Here is a 27536-nt window from a genome sequence, read left to right as displayed (position 1 = left end):
GTCAATCTAATTTTTCAGAATTCCAATCTGAAAAAAACTTGGAAAATATAAGTGCAGCTGATCTGCTGATTGCTCTATTGCTGAGTGCATCATGCACTAACGGAAAATTGACATTTTGGCAGCATTGTCGTGTGTCGTCATAAGGTGAACGAACGACTTTTCTTGAAATCGCCAGTAATGTACCAACCGCAACTAGGCAGAACATTATATTTTACCAATTAACGTTCCAATGTATAATATTTAACTATTCGATATTGTTTGAAGAGTAAAGTAGGTACTTTATTACCGGTATATTATATTAGTGTAATATTGTATGAATCAAATTTTAATTTGGTTAGGATTTTTTAAATAAATATAATATAGTTTAAGCGATTTTTTGTTGATCGATGTATATATAATCTTCAATATCACAGCCAATATTGCAGTTATGATCATGATTAATAAGTTCTTTGAAAATTTCAATATAGCGCATAATAATTGCCATTAAATTCTGAGTTAAAGTTCGTGTAATATATTTCTGTCTTTTTAATTCACCAGTTATCATAGCCTGTTACCATACATTCATTGCAGATTAATAAAACAATATTGAAACTTGAAGTACCCTTTATTATTTAAAATATTACAACGACTTGTTTTGACCATAGGTCATTTTCAAGTTTAAATGTATTCATTGCAGACTATGACAAATCTATGTTGTTGAGTGATAGTATATAAGTAAATGAAACTGAAGATTTCAGACTTTGGTAGAAAGATGGCCCTGATTGCCTGGTTTAAACTCTACTTGTATGTCACCAATAACACTATCCGTCACTATAAGCATCCGTTTTGCTTCAGTTTATATGCAAAAAGGATACTTGATTCGAGTGAAAAACCCAAGATGTATTTTTGTTGCAGTGTGTACCTGTGTTGTACATAAACGTTGCCACAATCTTGTTGTAACCAAATGCCCTGGAATGAAAGACGAGGTAACTGATGAAGTAAGTACAAATCAGTTATCATTCAGTACAGTTTCATTCACTTTTTTCTTCCATCCTTTTATAACTCTTATCACTTATATCTCTTGAAACTTGGGTTGTTGTTTTGATCAACTACATTTAGTGGTTACTGAATATCATAGATATAACACTAACAGTAAATAATGTGAAAATTTAGAAGCTCGTATTTTATTTTTTTAAAGAGGATAAAGAAGAATTCATTTCAACTGTCAACTTCCTCAATTTACAGAAATTCTATCTTTGGCTTGGTAGCTGTATATGGGCATAGACAGTATGATGCGTTTAATACTTTACATTATGATTAATATGTTTACATTATGATTACTATGCAATCTGTTCTCAAAACAAAGATGATTTATTCTTCTTTCTATAGTAAATGTTTCGTGTTTTCATTGTTAACGGATGGATGGTAATTCTGAAATAGTCAACTAGTTTTATTGTTTCAAGATTGGTAGGTTGATTTCATTTTTCGAACTTAGTTCTAAATTTTGCATTTTCTTGTAATTATTGTAGCTACTATTGTTCATACTTTTCTGTGTTTGGAGTTTGAGATCATGTTCAAATATCTACAAACAGTAGAAAGCACTCTTTCATTTCAATAAGATTCCAATTAAACTAATGAAATTCTACTATTTACCAGTGTGTGTTACACAGCTTCATTGTTCGTTGTATGTGCAATTGGATTGAGACATGTATAAATTTTTATATTTTTGTGTGCAGTCGAGCCAAGGATGTCAAGGACAAAGATTCAGTGTAAACCTGCCGCATCGTTTTGTCATGCACAACTATAAGCGATTCACGTTCTGTGATCATTGTGGCTCTCTACTCTATGGACTCATAAGGCAGGGTCTGCAGTGTGAAGGTAACAAAGCCAATCTTTGCTAACATTACATTATCACTTTTATATATCACATAATACGTTATTGAAATAAATAAATAATTCTAATTATGTAGCCAATTTGCTCATTCATATTATGAAATCATCTTATAATCTAATTCAACATTGTTAGTTGTATGTTTCCCCTGTTATCAATAGCAGTTTAGTGAAAACGATTTTTTAAAACAGTATCATTCTAGTCTTGAAAGAATCTTTTTTCTTCAAATTTCTTGAACGAAATTTTCAAGTGAAAGGCTCTTTCGATCTTATATTCACGAAAAGTGGCTAAAACCTTGATCCTCATCATTATTGCATTCACAATAATGTGTAGGTGTTTGATCTTATCTTTAACATTGATTATAGAATAAATTTAGATGCAAAAGCAATTTAGAAGGAAAATCGAAGAACGCTAGCGTACAAAAATATTGGTCTCAGCGCTATTGAACCCTACATCTCCCAATACTAAGATCCATATGCACCATCACCGTTTAACGCTAATCTAGGTTTATATGAATATGTATTGTAATTAATTGATTAGTTAATCAATTAATAGATCGCACATTTATTATAATGTGTTGCATGCCTAGTTTAAAGCAACAGCTGATCAATCTCCGTTTAAGCTGAGATTGTACATATCGGCCTTCCTAACACATACAGAAGTTTTGGGTATATGCGCTATTAGGATTAGAGAAACGGACTAGCTCTGAGGATAGCAGCATTCGTTGTGAACTAAGCAAGACTGTATAGATGTGGAACATGGAATTGCATATATTTGTTAACCAAGCAATGTTGTAAGCTATCATTAAACTAGTATTAAAGTTGATTAATGATTTTTGGTTGATTTGTTTTGGCAGTGTGCAGCATGAACGTCCATAAGCGATGCCAGAAGAACGTGGCCAACAACTGCGGTATAAATGTGAAGGACTTGGCCAAAATACTGTCCAAAATGGGCATCTCTCCCAACCGGCCTAAGGTCAGAACTGAACTGAAGAGACTTGCACTTGTAGCACTCTCCACCCCCACTGTCCGCTCCCCAACCCAGTCTGTTTTGCTGCTTGCTTACTAAGCCTTTCACTTTATTGTGTTGGTACGTTTCTTAGTTCTTTTCATTTTATTTTTATTTTCATTTCGTTTTTTCCAACTTTGATTCATTTGCCCGAATAAATATTCTAAATTATCATTTTTCATTTTCATCTTTGATCATTTTCAATACATATACTCCAACCAATATTTATACAAAAAGTTGATTTCACCATTTTTCATAAGTTTTCAGTGTGCTGATATTGTAGTACTGTATTTCACGTTTTGTGTGAATCATTTACAATCTATAATTATTGTTTCATGTATAAACGAGATTCATTGATTGATCCATTGCATCGGTTTATGAATGTGATATTGGATCATAACTTATAAATCTTTTTCAATTTAAAATTTTCCAATAACATGACTTTTTATTTCAATCAAAAGTTAGTAGGCTACTCATTCAGTACTTCAAAATGTCACCAGTTGTGTTTTAAAATCATGTAATAGATTTTCCAGCAGACTCAAAACTTTTCTACTGAATAAATACAACTAACATGTTTGAAAAGTGATCGAGCATAATTACTTGAGTTGTACATACAATAATTTGACATGAGTAAATAATCCGATTTTGTTAATTTTTTATATTTTCATTCTTGAGAAGGCTCAGAATTATTTATCGGTTTCATTCAGCTAATCTCATTTCATTCCTGAATACCTTTTTTACTTGTAAATATATTTCCTCTTATTCCATATTTTCTGTAGACCCGAATTGCTTGGCTTCTAATAATATTATCCATAGTTACTTCTTTACATAGTCTGTTTTTTATCGATTGTCATCCTTCGTTTTTAAACTTTTACATATACGTATTGAGTTTTGAGTTTTTGTATGGTCTATGTAATAATTGTCTAATTATGGTATATAAGAAGAGCCTCTTATGGCAATTCCATTTAATTCAAAACTACTAGTAGTTCTGTGAACAGTAGACCTCGCGCTCATTAAGTTACATTGACCTGTTGTTATGTTTTCTCAAAAATTAATAAATGATTCATCAATTTAAAATGTCTAGAAAAAATCCTAAATAAACATAGAGCTTTCTGTCCTATCGTACCGTAACGTGTCGTCCCGGAATGTGATGTGAGCGCTGTTATCAGGTCTGGCTGCAACTGTCTACAACGTTGATGGAAAGATACATTTTCAAGATGTTCAATGTTTTTGAACGGGTAGTATTATAGTCAACTGTCTACTAACGTTGATGGAAAGATACATTTTCAAGATGTTCGATCTTTTTAACGGGTAGTATTAAACTCTAGACAGCTGATTTATGATGAATGATTCCAAAGTCTGATTTTTACGGTAATATTGGCGTTCAATGGAGACTCCTTTTCCTTTTGTATTATCCTTCAAATGCAAATTTCAAAAAACCGTATGTATACGTCGACGCGAAATTCAAAAAGGAACATACCTGTCAAATTTCATGAAAATCTATTGCTGCGTTTCGCTGTAAATGCGGAACATAGAAACATAAATATAAACAAAAAACATATTAACATAAAGAGAAATGCAAAACCGTCGACTTGAATCTTAGACCTCACTTCGCTCGGTCAATAATGCCAAGACTTAGGACAGCCCTGCAGAATTCTTCCTATTCATATTCAAAACTGAATAAACTTGTTATAATTGAAGCGCTATCCAGTCATGGTAAACTGCATTATTTCTCATTTCGAGTCATGGCCGTATGAATAAAAAGGGAGCGCGTATGCTTATGAGTATGATTTTCAATATGAAAAAATTTCTTACTACTCAATATATTAAATTATGTTCAATATTATAAATTGAAATATTGGGGATTACACAAGTTTAATTAAATATAAAAATTGAATAAATTTGTTCACCCATCTCTAATCATTTCCATAAATATTATCCTATGATTGATTTCGTTGAAAATTTCGTCCTCTATATTCATCAGATTAAGATTTTAGCGCCATTAAGCAGTTTGAGCTCTAAGCTCGAAAAAGAGGGCCTGCTATCACTTGTCGTATCACTTGCCGTTTGCATCGCGTATACCCCAGCTGGTTATTTATTTCAATTATACAAAAAATTATTTAAAAAATTGCCTTATCGACTCTTAGAATTAAATGTTTTATAGCATATAAAAACTGTTGATGTTTCTCTTTCTTAAAAGGTGTATTGTTTGTCTTTGTGCCGGATGAGCTAGCAATCAGAACAAAATATTCTATTAGTGCTATTTACTAGAGGATTGGATTATATTCATTCATCATTAAAACAATCAGAACAAAATATTCTATTAGTGCTATTTACTAGAGGATTGGATTATATTCATTCATCATGAAATGAGTATTTGCTGTTTGTATACGCATAAACTCACAGAATTTTATAAAGAGTACAAGTACCTATAAGCAAATACTCGGCTTTTATTCAACATGAATTCAGCATTAAAAAAAAAAACAAGAGTAAAAGCTTGCCTCCGTTATTATAAATGCAATTTAATATAATTTTCAGTTAGATCTTTCTGAAAAGGAAGCATTGGCTTCATGAGCCTTGCTATGATAAGCCTGTAGTTAAGCTTTGAGCCCTAATAAAAAATAACTCATGCATTTGAAACATTGGGTTGGGATGTATATTCTTTTGTAATAGTAAATTTAACCAAAAACATATTTAAGGGAACAGAAAAAAATAAATATTGGCATTCTAAAAAGAACCAAAGTCATATTGCGAAAAAAATGTGTTTACAGTTTGATCTTTTCATAAATGTTCCCCTTTTTATAATTTGATAGCATTTTTGTGTCTGTGGCTATGAGAAGCCTCACGTCTCGTACTTGCTGCGGCGATTGGTAAGCCGGACGTCCCCTTCCTCTGGGCCAGTCACGTGGTTTCCATTCAGAAAATATTTTTGCTGCCACCCTTGCCTCATGACCAGCCCATCTCCAGTTGATGAGGTGAGCCGGTTTCTCTTTCTCAACATATTTCACTTTAAAGTGTCTCAGAATTTTGGAGTTGCTGGAGCAGCCGCAGCTCGAAAATGCTCCCTGACATCTTGGTTTGTGTTGTCTCCAGTCTTCTGTCCAGTTGAGCAGTAAGCGAACAGAAAGTTCGTTCGTCATGTAAAATAATGCTTGGAATATGCAATCTCCCAAAGTCTCAGCCTTGAATTCATTTGAGAAATTTTCTTTAGTGTCCAATATTTCTGTCATCCTTTATTTATAATGTGGCTCATGGTATTCAGAATAGATGTATGTATTCTAAACACTTTGTTGTGGCTCATCACTCTCACTACAGGATTCTTCAAAAGAAAGCAGCTGATCTTGATATATGTACTCTTCCACGTAGTCTATTACCCGGGAAGTAAACAGTATTTGATACAGTTTTAGAGTTTGTCATCAGCCTTGTTGTATTCGCATTCAATCTGACACTTTTTTGCATACATCTTTAAGCTTTTTCAGCGTGTCTTTTGTCTCATCAGGAGTTCTGGAAACCACTATCTCGTCATGAGCAAAACTGAGGTTGGATTATTGGTATTCATTTATAGATTTATCACCTTTATTTTCCTATCTTAGTTGAAAAACATACTGCAAACAAAGAAGATAGGAGATAGGGGCATCCCTGTTTTAGACCTTTGCCAACTCTTATACTCTGCACTCTCACCAGACACTCTGGACTCTTAAACTCTTCTGATGACCTTGTTATTTTCATATAATCTTCATATTATACGTAAAACTCATTTCTACTCCCGACTTTTCTAGAGCTTTCCACATTTTACAGTGGTTAATGCTGTCAAAAGCTTTGGGGAAATCCACAAATTCCTAGTAAATAGGAATACTTCAGGCAATTTTCAGACACCGGATTGGCGTCTTGAAGTTGATCAACTGCAGAAGATCCCGGTACGGGAGGTTCTCATAGATTGGGTTTAAAATTTATCGAAATTAGGAGAAAGAGAAGATTTGGATTCTGTTTGTTTCGTGTGGTCTATTGATCCCATGAAAAACTGTAAATAATTTGGGTCTTATCATAGTTGCAAAAATTTTGTAAATATCTTAAGTCAAAGTTTTTAGGTTTGTAGTTTTTTTATTTCCGAACGTGCTCCTCCGAACGGGAATTCTCTTCTCTCTAAGGACTATTGAAAATAATTTCAATAGAAATAATCAGCACATCTATTGCCGGAATGATTGCCGCGTTTGGGATGCCATCGTCGACTGGTGCTTTACTCCTCCTTAGACGCTTGATAGCTTGCTCTATTTTTTCTTCTAGTATTTATGGAATATGATGATGGGAATTCATCTCTTTTTTACGATGCTCAAGGGTTTGTAAACACTATGTTGACTCAGAAGAATTCATTATCCAGTTTCCTGTTATTTACACTATTCTAATACTCCTTGTTTTTTTCTAATAAGTTTCCTTCGTTAATTTCTTATTCTTGATCTTGTGATAATTTATTGCTCATCCTTCTTTGTACTTGTTGAGTCAACTTCAACCTGTTTGCTCCTTTTGCCGCCTCACCAATCTATCTCACAATTCCATTTTTCAACTCTTTAAATTTGTTGTTCTTTGCAAAGTTTGCTGTTTTCAATTCTTTCCCCAATTTTCTGGTATATTCTTGTTCATTTAGCTCTGTTGCCTTTTAGATTGAAAATCTCGGAATTTTTAGTTTTCATAAGTGTGATTCGCGTCCTCGTTCCTTTAATCCCCCAATTGTTTATGGAATTCGGATAATCATTACGACATCTTACTAAACTTTCATGGATCTTGACGCAAAATGTATAATTTTTCTTTACTCTTGAGCATGTTTGTTTTTCATTGGCTGAAGAGGTTATTTCGCTTATTAATATTAGTATGGTAACTTATCACAATACTCACAGAATATTCCTATATAAGTAAATTTTTTCTGGTAGTACCGTACACCATAAGATTTTTCAGTTGATGCTCACGTCCTATGTTCAAACGCATGCTTGAATCTTTTATGCCATTGAATGTTATAGAATATATTGAATATTTGCTGAAAAATACATTGATAATCGAAGCAAAGCTGACGTAATGAAATGCATGTTATTTTATCAATTTTTAGTAAACTGGTTATCTATTTCCAGTTGAACAAACTTCTTTATCTATCCTGACCAAGTTTTCATAGATTTAAACGTTTTTCCCTCCATCGATTTATATAGTTGGTATTGTTATTTAATTTCAAGATTAGTAGTAGTTAGTTTGAGATTCATAAAAATCTACCAATTTCACCATTCTCATAAACAGTAATTAATCACTAGATTTGAAATTCATTCTTTATTATCTAAATGAATGATCAACTTCCTTCTTGCTTCCCTCTTTAACTTGGTTCTTTTTCTGTAATCTCATTTTTATGATTGTTAAATGTCGAGCAGAAACCGAAATTTCCATATTTGTAAAACTTATTCATACATCTATGTTGGTTTATTCTAGACCTAGACCTATCATCTCTTATGGAAATTGCCTTCAATCACTGCCGATTTATGTTTGTGAATTTGACGCTTCATTTTTCTTCATTTGACCTCTTTAAGTTCATTTTAAATTTTATATTCAGGGTAAATTTTAAATTCGTATAAATATTAGTGATATAAGGTATCAGATTCTATAGTTCATGTTTCAATAGGAAAGTTAGATTTATATTTATACAAACAATAATTTGTAAATTCCTACTTGAAAGGAGAAAAGGTGAACTACACCAAATTCTAAAGACAAATCAGTTGAATATAAATGATTACGGTAATCTTGACAATTTCTTTACACCCTCGTTTTGCATTACCATCATTAACTATCAGTTCATGATGGCATTGGAAATAATTGGTTACTGCTCGATTTTTAACGACAACATGTTAGGTTATAGCAACACGTGAGGAAAATAGAATAGTAAGTAATTTATACATTTTTTCTATTTCCTATGTTGGTCCAGTCAAGGAAGGGTTATAGAGGGGTTGGAAGACAATTTTTGACTCTTAACTAGTAAAAAGCTATAGCTCTTCTCCAAGCATCTTTTTTTAATAGCCTCTTTCCAAGTAAGTCTGAATTGCTGTCACACTAGCACATCTTTTTTTTTTTGCTATATGCTGTTTCCAAAGCTTATCAGTTTCCAAATAATTATCAGCCTTCAGATCTTGATAAGCATGGACTAATCCAAACATAGACTAGCTAGGAATAATGATTCTTGTACAAGTTGTGAAAAAACATGAGATAGATTTGAAAACGCTTGAGTTTGTAAGTTTTATAAACGGAATTGTTGGTTTTCGGAGTGACTTGAAAAATATGTTGATATTTGTTTGCAGCTCCCCGCCCAGTCTGGAGGATCGAGTAGTGGTGGAGCAGAGAAAGGGGGAGGAGCCGAGGGGGGCAGCGGGGGGGTGTCTCCCATGCCATCCGATGACGACCCCAGTCCTAGCAAGCAGGAGTCAGATAAGCGCGCAGATTCCAAATCCGAAGACAAAGGTGAAAACCAGCTCAACTCAATCTGTCTTCTTAGAAATATATTGAATTGGTTTGCCTTTAAAATTGAATGCCTTTAAATTTTCATTATTGTAGTTTTTTAAATGCAAAATGGATTTTGCACTTTGAACAAACTACTGTAAAAAACTAATTGCTAACATTACTAAAACTAAACAAAACTAAAACTAACCCATTTTGACACTTGATGAAATGTTGAAAAGTTTGGCTGAGAAACCAGGTTTTTCATGTGAGTATTTTAATTGGATTCAAGCACACTACTGAAATTGCATTGAGAAATGTTGAAGAGACCAACAAGATTAACATTTCGAATGCTTGCTGGAAAGTCAAGAATCATTTTTGAAAAATCACGCTCGATTTATCAAATAATTATATATTCAGTACATGTATATTTACGTGTATTATTCAAAATATTTTAAACTTGTGGGCTCAATTCTCAATAGACAAATGCAGTTTTTAACAACCAATATTGGAAAGATAAATGGTAATGTTTAAATAAATAACGTGTTAAGCATAACATTAAACCTATTTTTAAAATGAATCATTACATACTTTTACATTTTATTTGATAGATACTATTCTAATTAGTAACTGTCAAGTCAGAAAAATACAATATTAACACATCATTGATCAACCGAGTTTTGTTGTGGGCTATTTACCGAAACCTTCTACTTTAATTTATATGGGCCGCGGTACCTATCAATTTATACTATTTCCAATGATGTGTATATAAAGTTGATGCAGTAATAGATTAATCATCAAGAATATATTCATAGAATATAACTGGTATTCGTTTTCAGGTCGAACTGATGCAAGAAAGATGAGCGTCGATGATTTTCATTTTATTAAAGTTCTTGGGAAAGGAAGCTTCGGTAAAGTAATGCTGGCTGAGAAGAAAGGATCCGAAGAAATATATGCTGTCAAGGTAAGAACTGAATGGTGAATTTCATCATGAGTGCTTAAATTCGTTTGCTTTTGCAATCAACTGTGCAACCCTATCAGTAAGTTTATCGCCAACGATCGTTATCGAAGATGAAATCAATTTTTTGTGAAACGTTAATCTTTTTCATTAAATTGTTAAGCAGCGAAACGTCGGTTTCAGAATATTCAAAAATGTAGATGTAATGTAGTTTACAGCTTGCTCACATGCTATGAATTTAAAACAATTTTTTTTATATGTAACGCGTTTTCTGCCACTTCAGTCAGTTTATCTCGAAGTAAATTTCTACAGAAATTCATTTTCCCCATTCAGTATATGAAAGGCATTGAGCTAAAAACCTATCTTTGAATCCAATGAACCAATGTTGTAATGATGTATGTAATAATACCACTTGATATTCACACACGTTGATGATCTTTATTCTTTATTGATTCATACAATAAGTACATCATTAAAATGATAGGGAAGAGAAAAATAAGGTAACCTTGTGCTATTCCTCTCCCAAATTTAGACAAGTTCACACATAGTCCGAAATAGGTTGAGTCTTGTTGTTCACTTCACAAAATTTTCAGTCCTTAATTATTTTCACAAAGCAAATTTTTCAAAATATAATGTTTGAATAGAATTGAAACACCTTCAAGCATCCGCGGTCACGTGCTACGGCAGTGAACTGTTGTCTTTCAATTCCATATTTCCTTTTTCAACTTCAGCATATAATATCTTATCCCTTTTACAAAAATTTGTGTACAGCACTGCATTTTATTTTAGAAGATAGAAACTGCCAAACTGCAGCACACTACTGCAAATAATTGTTTGGTGATGGAAATTGAACTTGGAATTAAAAAAGGAAAGTATCCGTGCTAAATTTGGTATCTAAACCTAAACTATGAATATCTCTTCAGAGACATGTTTCATCCATTGGACGTTCTTTGCTGCTTTCTTGCTCACACATTTTTTCTCGTAAAATCTCGTCAATTGTAATATTGTATTTTTCAGGTTCTAAAGAAAGATGTTATAATTCAAGACGATGACGTAGATTGTACAATGACGGAAAAAAGGATCCTCGCTCTGGCAGCCAAGCATCCTTTCCTCACAGCCTTGCACTCGTGTTTCCAAACCAAGGTACCTATTGTCCTATCTCTTTCTCTATCAATCTCCTACCTTCTCAATACTCTTTTTCTCAATTTCATCATCCTCAACTTATAAATTATATGCATCTTTGTTTTGCAGCTGCCTTCTGGCCCGGATATATTTCCAGATATATAAATAAAATTTAATTATATTGTGAGAGGAAATACTGTTTAAAACACAAAAAAATTTGTTTGAAATTTAACTGGCTGATTTGATTTGATTTAATTTTGTAGCATAGGCTGACCGCCTGTGAAGGGGTATATTGATTTGTCAATAACTGAAAACATTAAAGATGTATTCTATTGGTACGCTGCACCTCATTATAAGAATAGAATTAGTCATTGGTATCACTTTGATATCAATCCTCAGCAGAATATATCTAACTAACCTACTAAATAAGTAACTACTTTCCAAATTACATGGAATCTTCTTGTTTCGTTTTTATATTGATTTTCCAAGAATGTAGTGTAGTAGTGGTATTCTATTTTATAGTTATCTAATCTTGTTTTCGATTATGTTTGCAGGAGCGATTATTTTTCGTGATGGAGTACGTGAATGGAGGCGATCTTATGTTTCAAATTCAACGAGCGAGAAAATTCGATGAACCGAGAGCGCGATTCTATGCAGCTGAAGTTACGTTAGCACTGCAATTCTTACACAAGCATGGAGTGGTTTATAGGTGAGACATTGCTCTCTCTACGCTCTCCTTCTGTCTCTCTTTTTTGTAGAGAATTACTGGGAAGGATATTCTGAGTATTCTTCCCAAAGAATGGACATTGATATGTTCTAAGCTCCGCCAAAACAATATTATCTTATAGTAATTCTGAGTTGCTTTTTCATATAATGTTCTGTTCAATAATTATTACTTTGGTTCATGTTACGGTATGTATATTCATCTAAAACTTTGCTGTATTGTAAGCTATTATATTTCGGTGTATATGCCAGTATTTATATCGTAACTGCATAAGCAAAGCACTCAATCTTTCTCTCCATGTAGTATTTTCAAATAATCTTTTATTCAAAACATTTTATATGATTCTCAAAATATAAAATTGCAGATACATTAGTACTTGATTGCAAATCACAGTCAATACATTCATATTGAATATTGTAAGAAATTTTTTTAAATATCCAGATTCATTCATCGTGTCAAAAAATATCACATTAAAACAAATGGGTGTTTTTTTTTTCAGGGATTTAAAATTGGATAACATACTATTAGATAACGAAGGACATTGCAAACTAGCTGATTTCGGAATGTGTAAAGAAGGCATCTTGGATGGAGCGACTACAACAACGTTTTGTGGAACCCCTGACTACATTGCTCCAGAAGTAAGCTTTTTTTGTTCAGTTCATGAATAAATTTGCGTTCAAAAATAAATATATTTAAATGCTTATGAAGGACTGAGTATCACTCACAGAGTTATCTAACTTTGAGAGGTGAGTTTTTGGAAAGATGTTGATATTATAGTTGATGCATCACGAGAATAGTCCTTGCTGTGAAGTTGACAGAAAAATAAAGTTTATTTATTTATAAAATATCATTCTTAACCCATCATGAATGATTGGTGAAGGAGCAACAGGCTTAAACCGCAAAACTGTTCCTTTCCCAAATTTGGATAGAAATAGTCCAAAATTAGGTTATGTTTAACACTTGATAAGCTCTGTCTAATTTTTACTCTAAAATATAATTATATAAACTAGGAATTTTGAATTTATATAAGTTGGAAACCAGATTAAATAAAAATATTTCACTAAATCATCACTGATACCGTAACTAGAAAATACTGTATTGATTGAAAATTTGACTCCGAACGATAGCATTATGTATTGCTCATAAGTAACGAATTAATATTTCACTTACATTATCTGGATTGACATCTGTACTAAATATCAACCCTGTCACGCCACCATCTAGCGATATCCTCGTTGAATGGCGCAAGATAGCTAAAAGACTCATTTTCCATAAATTATTAATAGTTCGTTCACTTTCTTTGAAAACGCAAATGAATAATGCCAATTGCACTATACCAGTAGTTTTGTGAACAGTAGACCTCGCGCAGTTATAAACCGCAGCCTCCGTTTTTACTGTCCATCAGAGTAAATCATGTCTGTATATCGTGTCGGCGAGATATCGGTGTGAAAAAAGCTAATGGCTGTTGTCGTTGGTGTATCAAAAATTCTAACATCAAAAGCTAATCTCCTTCAAGACATACTGGCAACAGGACAGCCCGAGTTCAAAGCAGAGAAAGTTCGAGTGACAATACTATGATATTTTAGTTATTAATTGCATGCGTTATTGCACGCAATCAATAATATCTATGTATCATTTATCTATTAATTTATTCATTCACAATGAAGACAATGGGTTTCCCCAAATATGTCTCCTTAACAATAAAAAGTGTACAGATACAAATGAAAAAAGAAAAATAATGATAAAAATAATACGAACTTATAAATAATACGAACAACAAAAATACCACCTAATTCAAAAATTAAAAATACAAAGATTTCTAATAATTATGAAAAAAGTAAAAATAAAACAAATTGAGAATTCAAAATAACAAAACTCATGAAAATTAAAGAATATAATAACAAATAATGAACAAAAATGTTATCAATAGAATTAATAACATTTATAACTGAACGACGTCCCAAACCATATGCACATCCACACTGATACACCAACTATCTATTTGATCAGATCATGCTTACACAAGATTTAATTATCATATAACGCTTTCCGGAATTTAGCGTTTTGAATTGCATCAGGACCTCCTAAATACAGGTATTTAGGAGGTCCTGATTGCATGCGTCATGGCATGCGTTTTATAATCCACTCGACAGCTGATTTATGATGAATAATTCTATAGTCTGATTTTTACTCTAATATTGGCGTATGGAGGAGGCTCCTTTTTCCATCATTTCACCTTCATCTTCATCTTGAATATTTTATTAGCTTTATCGATTCCTACCAATATTAATAAAATCAGTATCCTGTTAGAATCTATTAGTAATTTCAATAATATATAGATTTTTCAAGGTTATTAAATGAAGTTTTGTCTGCGTTTTTAGATTTTGCAAGAACTTGACTACGGCCCTAGTGTGGACTGGTGGGCGCTCGGTGTTCTCATGTACGAAATGATGGCCGGCCAACCGCCGTTCGAGGCGGACAACGAGGACGACCTTTTCGAGTCGATTCTACACGATGACGTCCTCTATCCTGTCTGGCTCACCAAAGAAGCTGTTTCCATACTCAAAGGAGTAAGATTCAACTATATTTTCCATTATTTTCATATTTTCACGTTCTAGTGAGTTAGTACATTTTACATTTTATATGTTTCTCGTTTTTCTGTAGATGCTTAAAACGAATTTATGAATTCAAATTTATTGTTTCATTTCCATAAAATATATAACATAATTATTTATTTGCGTATTTATTTATTCACAATGGAGACAACGGGTTTCCCCAAATATGTCTCCTTTACAATAAAAATCTTACAAATACAAATGAAAAAAATATATAAAAAACAAATAAGAGGAATAATACTTATGCAAAAATAAATAATATAGATAACAAAATGAGTAACTAACTCAAGAAATACAAATATTTTAAATATTCATGGAGAAATGATATTAGATCATAAACATGAACATTTACTATAATTACCCGGGAAAGAGATTATTACCCGGCGGCTAATTGTATAAAAATTACAGGCCAGATCTAATACATTGAATTTATTTTTATTCTTGTAGATTGCAATGCTTTATTGAACATGCTGATTTAAATAATCAGTTCCTGTAATATTTAGAACCCGGTGGTACTTGAATCAACGCTTTAATGTGCATCCAAGTATTAAGCTATTAAATACAACACTTTTCCAGGAGTTGATATCTTGTAAGGGTGATGATGAGGAATAGCATATAAAGAAAATATAGCATAAGAAGATGACAAAGATTACATGGTATAGGGCGCTTATGTTCCAATTTTTAATGTTCCAGTAGTTGTTTTTTGTGAAGCATGTGACGCTGTTAGGCTCTCATACTCTGCCGTTCTTACACTCTCACCTCAATACAACAGTAATAATAGACAATAGTCGACAGTAAATCGGCTTGAGAACAAAAACGGCTTGAAATTTGGAACATAAATTTGGCACATGAATCATACCGTGGGATATCTTCTTATGCCATATTTTCTTTATTGATAAATATCGGGGACCGAGCTTCGCTCTGGAGTACAAAAGCATAAAAAATTTATTACGAAAGAAGAAATTATAATAACATTCATACAGAAATGGTCTATCTAATCACAGTAAATTGAGATTAATTCCCAGATGAATGCAAAAATTTTCCCCACAAAGGCCCAGTTGCACAAAAGCTGGTTAAATTTTAATCCTGATTAACTTCACGTGAACCAAATCAAAGAAGACCATTTCAAAAAGATGGATCTACTGGAATTAATCAGGATTGAAAATAACCCGGCTTTTTTGCAACCGGCACTAAGTACCTGATTGAATGATTACAAAAGTTCAACAGCTGAGTCATAATTTTACACAATCCCACACACATGAACTCGCTCACTCACTTCCATCACCAACAGACGACGAAATAATTATTATCAGCTGTTTTTCCAAGGATGAATAATAATTATCCTTTTAATGTCCTTCAGCTAGTTTTCCCAGGGATGAGACCTAGTGCAATCGAATCTTTATATTATAAACCTACTAAGTTCTGAATTTCGTGAGAATCGTTAGAGCCGTTTTCGAGATCCGGTGAAATACAAACATCTAAACATATTAACCGAAGTTGCTCGTTTAATAGTATAGGATATAATACAATAAAAACATCATCAAAATGATAGGGGAAGAAAAAATAAGGTGACCTTGTACTATTCCTCTCCCAAATTTATATAAGGTTACACATAGTCCAAAATAGATTAAGTCTTGTAGTTGTTCACTTCACAAAATGTTCAGTTCTTAATTATTTTCACGATGTAGATTTTAAAATTAATATGTTTCAAAACCAAACGTAGAAAAAATATTTTACCTTATCACTAAAATAGGAAATATTCTCATATCCTCTATGATAATAGTTATTAGCATTTTTTGTGTGTGTCTTGGATTGAAGCAATTTGTTGTTTTGTGTTCAGTTCATGACTAAGAATCCGAGCAAGCGGTTGGGGTGTGTGAGCGCTCATGGAGCTGAAGCTGCAATTCGGGCTCATTCATTTTTCAAAGATGTCGATTGGGATGCCCTCGAAAATCGAAGGGTAAAGCCTCCCTTCAAACCTAAGATTGTAAGTATTTTTCTTAATTATTATCAATCATTACCGTCTTATCCTTCCTAGCTCCCAGCTAGGGCTTCCCACAACTCATTTATACTTCCCATAGATAATTCTTTAGGGTACAATATTTTAACTGTAGTTACGTTTCTGTATCCGGATAGGACTCTGATTTTGATGAAAATTTCGTCCTCATTCGCAATGAACTGATCATTTATTGGGTTTACTATTTATTTCCATTATAAATTATATTTTTTTGCATTTACTACGAAATTTCGTTTATTGTATCCACCTGAAATTCCTGAATATTGTTAATTTTTTTGCTGAGGTGGATGATAATGAGAGATATTTGAGGTAAGTTCCGAACCACCGGTAAGCGATTTTACAATTCAGAGGAGTTTGTTCATATTTGAGAGTTGAAATCTCACTTCCCTTTGGTTTGGAACCCACCTAACGCTGTAGGTTGCTGTAGTTAGGTTACCTCATTCTCTCATCATCGTCATACTTCCGGTCACCCATGCATAAGCATGTCACCCTCAGCAAAAAGTTTATAAAAATGTTAGTTGTCAGTAATAATGTGAAAATTCTCGAATTACAGTATTTGTCATTTACTCAAGGATTGTTGACAATATTGGTGTGTATTGGTATTGCAGAAAAGTAAAAAGGATGCGCTGAACTTCGACGCGGAATTCACGAAAGAGGAGCCGGTGCTGACGCCGATGAACGCCGACGCCATCCGCTCCATCAACCAGGACGAGTTCAAGGGCTTCTCGTTCGTCAACCCGGACTACAACCCCTCTCGCTTCCACCACCATCCTGACAACTAAACTACGCTATCCTATGCTATTCATGTATGCTACCCCTGCTAGTCTCTAGCTAACAATTAGTCATTAATTGTCTCGGTTCCTTCAGCTGCCAATTTACTCCCAACTCTCATAATTTATTACCAGTATTTTCATCGATTAATTGAGTCATTTGAAAATAGTATTTTCGAACATAATATATCATCGAGATTATTGATTTTATATGGATATTTATAACTACATGTATTTATTTATTATAGTTATTATTTTAATGTATTCCATTCAGCATTTCTTAAATTAACTACTGTAAAAATATGATAATAATCAAAAACTGTAATGAAGAAGAAGACCATTGCATAGAAATGGCTTACGCTAAAGTCAATTATTGTAATTTTCACAATTTATTTTCCAAAATAATTGTTAACCTGATGACAATTCTTGTCAACCTGGTTAAAATATTCTTCATTACGTTCGCATAATTTATATTTCACCTATATATTTATACACATGAATACAGGTTTAGTGCAGAATGTACTTCTTCTATACACTTTCCTTGTACAAATTAATTTACGTTTCCGCAGTATTAATTATAAATATCGGTGATCAATGCATTTTAACCTTAGATTCTTGAGCTTTTCTAAAACACTAGTCTATTTCGAACATTTCATTTTGTATTAAATAATACTGTATTTTATTTTTGTATAATTTTCATTTGGAACATGAGTTACTCGCCTTTCCAACAGATAATCCAGTATTCTTAATTTCACTAGTAATATCCTACAAGGATAATTCATTAAAAGATTCTATCATCTTTGATAGTAGTTCACATTTCAATAATAGTGGGCTCTGATATTAAAAATAATTTACTGCAAGGTCCAACTTATTGTCCCACTTTGCTACAGTGGTACATTTTTCTCGCCATAAATTGATACATGTACAACATATCTTTGAGCTCACTTTGGATGTGTCTCAGATTGCTTCAAATAAATCTTCTTTCGCTGAAAAATACGATTTTTTGGGAAGGTGAATCTGTTTTCCACAATATTTTCTTCTAGGATTGTTAGATTGTGAATATCACAAACACGTAACTGTAATGCAATCATGAATTGAAATTACATTAAGACTAAAACTCATTGATCATCAACTGTTCAATTGACAACGTTTCACTATAATTTCTGAAACTTTCTCCTTATTCGGAAAACCCCATGTAAAACTAGGAACTACTTGTACCATTGGGTTTTATTCAATCCATTCGACTGTTCTCAATCCTAAACAATTCTGAGAATCTTCCTAATCCTGCAAAATTAATTATGTTTGGGGTTTATTCTCCAACGTTTGTTATTGTTTTATTACTTTAACTTAGTGTGTCATTGCCAGTTTATTTTTGCTGTATTTGAAGTACAGCAATATGTAATATACATGAATCGATAACAAGACATACGAATGTATGATTATTAAAACGAAGTATTTTCCATCCATTAGATATTATTTTTATCAACTTCATGTATTTTTATAAGTATATTAAAAGTATGGTAGATAATGGGGAAGAAGAAAAGAATTTTTTAATTTTCTGTGTTATTGAAACCGAAAGAGAATCAAGAAATAATGATTTTCAAATGACTATTAATTTTATTATTGTAAAACAAATAAATACGGTACGTTTATAAAATATTACGCTCATGAATCTAAGGAAATACATAAATTATTGAGGTAGATTCCTCAGTTGTGTGAGATAACTGTGTTGGAAGTGTGATTGGTATTAAGGTGGGATCATAGGTGAATTAAAATCTATTATGTCATTAAAATTATATTGAACGTTCTCGATGTTCATGTAAATTGAATGTTTTGATCTTCGTAGTTTAATAAAATAACAAGTTATTAATATTCTTCTATCATTATGAATTTATTTATAATCAAGATGAAGATATGTGATTGGTTTTCATACTTGATTATTCGTTTTTCTATCTTCAGTGAAGATCTTATCACTCATAATGTATTTAGGTGTTAACGTGTACCATTTTATTTCATCACCACTCTCTTGTTCAAAGCTAATTCTTTTTGAATGACAATTGTTACCACTTCTCAGAAGGAAAGTTGTTTTACTAACTCATTAATTATTTTGTTGAGATGTGTTTAAAACAATATAATTATAATTATTTTATTACTTAGTTATTCATCACTATTATAATGTTTGCTAATGTTTGTGCTTTTATTCAAAAAGGCGTAAGGCATTAAATTTGGATATTTGATATTTAAAATTTGTTATGTATTTAGATAGTTTCAATAATTTTTGCTGACAATTTCACTTGCTTTCTGTAATAAATTATACTATATTTTTTCTGGATGCCATAAAATGACTTATCAGCGCTGTTTAATCTATTTCAAAAAATAGCAGTTGGTTACGAAATATTATGTAAATATGAATGGATGTTTTGTAGTCATTCGAAATATATGTGTAAAATAATGTGATAGCCTTCATCAAATGAATTCTATTTCTTCTGTCTCATGTATCTTGTTTGAACAAGTGTTATCAGCGTCATAGTTAATGTACTAGATTATAAAATCATTAGTTGGACGACACTTTTACGTTGTATTCACCTCTTTGTTAAATGCAGTCTAATTAGCGAAAGCTCAATGCGATCGCTGTTGAAAATGTAGATATGATTAACACAAAAATGTTCAACGCACATTTATACAAATTGTAAAATAACTAGGCATTCATGCTAATTTTACAAATATCGCATCAATTTTTACTTTCAATGAGCATATTCTGTCGAAATTGAGACTTATTCAGAAATAATTAGTATGTTGAAGAAAATTCAAGCTTCCAGTGTTTATTTGAGTGGCCTATTCAGCTAGCTAAATTAGGTTAGGTCTTGTTTACGGGTTTTATATGTAAAAATTCTATTAAAATTAATATTATATAATCTATGTTAATGTGAATATACTTTCTGGGTCTCTGAACAACATAGTGCAAGGGGTAGTCCAACTGGAGTATTTAAAGAAAAATACACTTGAAGTTCGTTGTTTTCCCTGAGACATTGATCAATTAGACTCGACTGTCTGTCCAGTTGATCTAATCCATTCCATTCATTTATTGATTCACAATTTATTAAAATTAACATATAAAATTGATTTTTTTAAAATAATATGTTGTGAATTATTATGAGCGTTCCATCATCCAGATATGATTGACTTGATATTGTGCAATCTATTACCCATAAATAGAAAATTACCCAGTTTTAATTAACTTGTTTTGTTTATGATTTCTTGCATTGATGAAATATATTTATTTATTCTTCGGTATTAATTGTTGGTTGCATTATATGGAAACTACAAATACGTTTTAGAAAATCATTTGATTCTTTCCGTGTTTCTCAACTAGTTTGAAAATTACTCGCTGTAATTTATTTTTCATTCTCTGAAATTTACTTGAGATTCTTATATGGATTGCAATAATTAATTACCATTTATGCTATGTGGGTTGGATACCTTATTAATAGTGGAAGTAATATTTCACGTTTAAAGTTGCCATGTTCTACAAAACAGATTGCTTGAAAAACAGTATTCAATCTACGATTTGATCGTGTCATCCATCATATTATCAAACAATTAATATCATTACTAATCTCACTGAGTTTATTATTCCTTGAAAAATGAATTCATTTTTCATTTTTTTTCATCTTTTTTACATTAGTGCGACTGCTTCATGAGGACAAGTTGATTGATTTAGGCTATACGTTGTAAGTGTCCATTGCCTCTTCACTTCAGATTGCTATCAATAATAATAGACTACATTTTGAGAATGTATTCTGTAAATTATATCTGATAACTTTTATTATGTATTTTTACGTTTGTTTCGATGCATTCATGATTTTTATGGCAAATACGTTGAGAAAAACCTTTCTTAGTAATTTAAAAAAGTCATGTTTCTATGTCCATGAAGGAATGACTAGCTTTTAATCATATTTGACTACTGTAATTTATAGAACAAAATGTCAACGTAATCTTTTGAATTATAAGGGATGCAAATTCATAAATGAATATTAATTTTAAATTTGATATTCAAGGATTTATATAAGATGCATTAAGAATCCATTTATATTTTTCTTTTATGTTATCTAAGACAAGGCAAACCCGATCACTCTGCAGAGTGAATTAGATTATTAAAAATATTGTTGAATTATTGTTTATCTCTACTGTTTCTACTGCTATTGTAAATTGAAAACTAATAAATACTATATTGCTTTACTGAGAATTGTAATGAAGTGCAGCGCATCTATCGAGTGTCATTACAGTTCACGGGCTTCTAAGCTACTATTCCAATTCATGTCTAGCATGATATTTGTATTAACTGTAATTTTGATTTATTCGATTTCCAGCATTTTCATTGATATCATTTGACAGGAAAACAAATTTCGTTCCTTGTTGTTGTTGATGTTGTTGTTGTTGATGTTGTAATTAGTATGCTAATGCCTTCATAATTATTATTACAGTACATATAAACTTAAATATTATAACATAAATAACGTATATTACCTTTTAGCTGTGATGTTAGATTTTTAGTTGTATGTTGAATGACGTGTAAATTTTACTAAACATTCAAATGTATTTAATTTCGTGTTTTTAGATAAAATGTAAATATATATCAGTATTTAACCTTTAGATTCTCCAATACTATCAATTCAAATTGAATTATTCATATTCTTCATACTATAAATTGAATTATTCAATTCAAAGGCATTTTTATTGGTTTGTCATTATAGAAGTAAATGAGAGGATTCGTGGACAAGTCTCATCAATCAACATTACATTTGTAATCAATGAATTTTGTATTCACTTCTGTTTTAATTAGTCAATTTAAAAAATATTTACGGACAGTATATCAATGACAGATGCACAAATCTGAGTGACTAATTTTTCAATTCTATTTTCCAGAGGAAAAAATCTGTTTAAAATTGTATCAATAAATTCCTCAATAGCTCTTACTAGCGGTTGTTACTTGCAGTTTTCAATTGTGGGCATTATTTCATAATAATTTGAAATCCCTGTATTATTGAAAAAATCTGTCAATTTACTTGTTGTGAACACTTTGGCTCAGTGTGCAACATTTGCATTGACAAGTTTTGCATTGTGTCACTTTTTAGGAATCAGGTAGGCCTACTTGTTCCATAAACTTGAGAGCAGCTGACAACAAGGTGCCCATAAGAAGAGGGAACACCCCTGCAAATTACCTCTCTCTTCTCGTTATGCGCAACATGTTGTTGGCTGTTCTTTCAACAATACAACAGGCCGTGACACTCTCATATTTCAATTATCATGATTACTCACATTTGAACTCGGTAAAACACTTCTTTTAATAAGTTAAACATTGAAATTATTTGAAGATTTAGTTGAAGGTAATATTATTTTTGAACCTTTTGTTTGATTTTTAGTTGCATCTTTTTTCTCTCATCCCAAACACTAATTGTATTCTTTCGTCAAGTAACTGTTTTTTCTGATATTATTCACGTAATTTATTATAAAAATGTATTTATACTGGGTTTAAATACTAGAATGAAATGTATTCTCTCTATCATTGAATAACTCTTCCGTCATTCCACTGAGTAAATGACGAATAACGATTTCTAGTCCCATCTGATATCAGGGAGTCGAAACTTTTTTATTTTAATAGATATTATTTTTAAATATCATAAATTTCATTTATTTTTAAATATAAATAGTTTAATTACATCTTTTATTTTATTATTTCATAGTTCACCCGAACTAGATTTTTTATTCACAATAGGTGCAAAATATACAAGAGTGTGTTTAGCACTAAAACTACTCTCATTGGTTTGATCTCCAATGTTTAGGGTCATATCAGTTTTTAAGGTTTTTTATACGTTTATTATAGATTTTGTCATTTTTATTTTGACTCATACTAGTCATTTTAATCTGTGAATGTTTTTCACCATTATTCATTCTTATTGCTCCTACATTTTTCTTAGCTGAAGATATCAAAATAATAATTGTTGATGACTTTTTAGATGAATTTAATTTGGTTAATATTATTTTATTTTTGAATTGTTAAAAAAAGATTATTAATTGATTCTTTCAACGAATAATTTCTGAGTGACAGTATAGTTTTTTCACGATTGATATTGCATTCTCCTTAGATTGCAGAAACAAATTTTTCAAGTTGAACTGTTTTAACATATTATGGCTGAGAATTTAAATATAATTGATCAAGGAATAAGTATAGAATCGGCTGAATTTAGCAACTGCACAAGAAAACTCGACAACCTTTCGTTAACGTATTCGAGTTGAATTATGAGACTTGGTAATTTTTCAATTGATTTATGAAAAGTCTAGTAAAATTGTTAATTTGAGTTTGTTGCAAACGGAGGACAAAGTGAAGACATTGAGTTTGTGAATTAGCTGTGTAATTCAGTTAGAATAACGTTAATTGGAAAACAGGCTACAAACATTAGTTATTGAGAAGCGCACAAAAGGAGGTGATATCTGTTGAAACATGTAAATAGATAAATTTTGTCCATCAGCATTAGAAGACAACTGTTATCAGTTCATCATTAACTCCATTGTATCCCCAGTGTATAACTTTATGCATATTCTCTATATTAAAAGATATAAAAAAATAAGCTTAGCACCTAAGAATATTCTCAAATTCTCTAGTCAAATTGATAGGGCCGGCTAGAAGGTTATTTATCATCTATTGTTTTCAAAAATGATATTGTTCTATTGCACACGATTGTTTCTAGAAATGTTGAATAACTGTAATATTTGATGGTAGATGAGCTTTCTTTCTTCTAACTACTAGAAGAGACTTCTAAGATGACGATTCTAATTATATTCAAATTACATTATTGTATTATCAAATCTAATCATTGTGTAACGAGCGTGTAATCAAATTTCACAGTACAACAATTTCAATTATTACATTTTAAGAAAGAAAAGGCAGAGTTATTGTGAATAGTATGGTATTAGTATTTTGATTTTTTGTTATTTCAGAAAATTCAATTTATCATCTCTATGTGAATACCTTTTCATTACATTTATGGTAATTTTGTTTTCGTATTATAGCCTAATTCAGTTTTATTTTTATATAAATTATTGTATTATTTGCATTTGTAGCCCATGACAATTTTATAAATTTTCACACCAAAGATTTCAAGGCTGTTCTTATTACACATTTGTAGAATAGGAATGACTTGATACACTAGTAATTTCTAGAAATTAATGTAAACTGTTCGTTTATTATACGCTTGTTCATTACGCTTTCATTATAACGTGTATATTATCAAATTGACTTCTCGTTCTGTATTATTACATTGCAGCACGATAGAAGAGTTGATACGATTTGAACAAAGAAATATTAAATTAATGCATATTATAAGAGATTTCATTGTAATATTGAGTGAGCTATGCATTATTTATGATTTTGTAATGTAATGTTATATTATAAAAATCAAAATATCAATTGCGCTAATTGTAAATGATGATCACAGATTTCTAGAAGTAATGTGCAGATATATGCTTTTAATCAATATTGCATTACAAATATTATTAGGAAGATTCAATGTATTTTAAAACTGCCTGCAGTAATGTGGATGCTTTTAATGTATGTAAGATTTAAAAATATCTATAGACGTATAAGTACGATAAAGATGTAATGCTTGTGTATTCACTTGTTTATCAATAAGTAAAATAGGTTAATTATTTTGTATTGTTGAAAGTATCAATGTATTTAAATATGTATATTTTCTGAAAGCTTGACTGGAGTAATGTGAAGACAGTGGCTAGCTTAACAATTATTAGAATAGCATTTAATTATTATCTATCTAGCCAAAGAGATGAATGGTTCATTTTGTAAGCTAGTGCCAAATAATTGAAAAATTATTCTGGTTTTACGCTAAATAAAATTTGAGTTGAAATGCCACTGAATTTACATTCACTCAGAAATTTGCAACTAGATGCACAAGCGTTCGTTGTGATTTGTTTCAACTTGAATTTATTCAACTTGTTGCCAATTTTAATTTTATTTGATGTGAATAAAGTGATGAAATTTAATGCCATTATTGTTGTTTGGCTACTTATTATTCATTAATTTATTCCCAGTTTAAAACAAAATCAGGAGTTGTAAAAAATAATTCTATTTTTTCTTTTACATGAAATCAATAACAGAGCTCTGGACCCAATATAATGGTCAATGGAGTACTGAGTACGTTATTTCATAACGGAAGAATAGAAGGTTTTCTAACGTTTCATGTGACTTGAGACTAAGAGTAAAGGGTAATTGGTATCTATGAGAGGGGGGGGGCTTGCCTTTACTACTCCAACCTCTCAAGTCTGACGCAGAACTAAAGTTATCCAATCCTATTTGAAGTGCGCCCCAGGTGCTGCTATTTTCATGATAGCCTATATTGACATGTTTATTTGTTCAATATATTTTTTTAAATTTATTAAATATGGTTTTGAGGGTTGCATTGCGCAAATATTCCGGCAACATAATACAATTTTTGCAAGCTCTTAGCTCCGTGGTCACGCTGGTTGATATATTATCATTCAGATTAAGAAATAAATCGAGTTAAGAGACATGCACCTTCTCCCGTTTTTGACGCTTCAGGACTTGAGCTGATTTCGCTATATTTGATGTGTGAGTTTGAAAATCGCTTCCTGGACGTTAGGAATATGAAGCAGTGGGTCATCACATAAAACACAATCATCCTACCTACCGGTATCTCTATAGTGGGATGCTACATGATAGTTTAAGGGAAATAATCCAAGTAAGTAATAGTATATTTCGCACCTAGGGCCGAAAATGAGACTTTTCCGGCTCGAAATCGGGTTTCAAGTCCGAGGCCGTAGGCCGAGGACTAGAAAAGATTGAGAGCCGGAAACACATTTTTGCCCATGGTGCGAACGCTATTTTTCGCCACACAGAAAAATAAAACAATATACATACATGAAAATAATTGTTTATTAGGCACTTCCGAAAGCAAAACTGGAAGGTCACAGCTCTAGCAAATCTGAGGTTATCTGAATATCAGGAAATTGTCCAAGTATTTTTATTTTTTTATTCTGATTTGTCTAAATAACCTAAAGGATTATGTTCAATTATGTAGGAGGTTGGGTTTATACTTTTTTGAGTTCTTGTCGGGCAGCCGATGAAGTCAGATCGTTTGTTATCGCTCCGTCGAATAGTGCTGTAACAAGTTAAAGCCGGCCGCCTGGCATTACGCTAAACATAAACTGGCCTAACTGAAAATTTTTTATTTTTATTCTGACTAAATTATTAATTAGTTTTCCCGTGAAAGTGGTGCTTTCTTATTATTTATTTAAAACATGACAGGCGAGTGCCACACATGCAAAAATCCCGTCTCCAACCCAGTAAAGTGCCCGAATTGTGCTACATCATTTCATCAGAACTGCATCATTGTGAATAAGAAGAGCAAAACGTGGAAGTGCGAAAAGTGTTCGAAAGACATTTCTACATCAATCTCAGACAAACTGGACGTAGAAAACATTTCAATATTAAACGCCATCAACGAATTTAGAATTGAAAACAAACAAAATTGGGACTCCAACAACAAAAGATGGGACGTAAATGAAGGTAAACTAAAAGAATTATAGGAAGATATTAAGGCTACAAATCTAGAAATATCACTCATAAAAGAACAGTTCACGGAAGTTTCAAGCAAGTGCGATAATGCGTGTGCAGCTGTTGAAAAATTTCGCCAAGAAAACACTCTATTAAAAGGTGAGCTAGCGCAAGTGAAAAACGATTTGGTAGACTTACAGCAACATACGAGGAAGAACAATATCCTAGTGACAGGTATAGGTACCCGTAACATATAGGGAGGATATGTTTACTGTGCTGGATGCAGTCGCGAGAACGATCGATGTGAATTTCAATTATTGCAGTGACATTCGGCAGTGCACAGACCCCACAATCGAAAAGACGACAACAGGCCACCTCCGATAGTGATTAATTTTACATCT

At 31.8% G+C, this 27536-nt stretch overlaps 1 protein-coding gene across 1 annotated transcript in view; it reads left to right on the top strand.

Annotated features, from left to right (window-relative positions):
• The window catches only part of LOC111046812 (protein kinase C), a 34691-nt gene extending 9081 nt beyond the window's left edge, over positions 1 to 25610 (top strand). The window contains exons 5-15 of the mRNA XM_022332451.2: positions 895 to 977; positions 1716 to 1857; positions 2727 to 2845; positions 9205 to 9364; positions 10180 to 10304; positions 11316 to 11441; positions 11975 to 12129; positions 12644 to 12782; positions 14526 to 14714; positions 16600 to 16746; positions 17385 to 25610. Of these exons, the coding sequence (XP_022188143.1) occupies positions 895 to 977; positions 1716 to 1857; positions 2727 to 2845; positions 9205 to 9364; positions 10180 to 10304; positions 11316 to 11441; positions 11975 to 12129; positions 12644 to 12782; positions 14526 to 14714; positions 16600 to 16746; positions 17385 to 17558 (1559 nt within the window). The 3' untranslated portion in view covers positions 17559 to 25610. The remainder of the gene's footprint in view (positions 1 to 894; positions 978 to 1715; positions 1858 to 2726; positions 2846 to 9204; positions 9365 to 10179; positions 10305 to 11315; positions 11442 to 11974; positions 12130 to 12643; positions 12783 to 14525; positions 14715 to 16599; positions 16747 to 17384) is intronic.
• Positions 25611 to 27536: the final 1926 nt, after the last annotated feature.

The sequence above is a fragment of the Nilaparvata lugens genome, chromosome 4 (assembly GCF_014356525.2).
Source record: "Nilaparvata lugens isolate BPH chromosome 4, ASM1435652v1, whole genome shotgun sequence".
Lineage (NCBI taxonomy): Eukaryota > Metazoa > Arthropoda > Insecta > Hemiptera > Delphacidae > Nilaparvata > Nilaparvata lugens.
The sequence above is the reverse complement of the archived record's forward strand: the minus strand, read 5'-3'. Positions and strand labels throughout refer to the sequence as shown.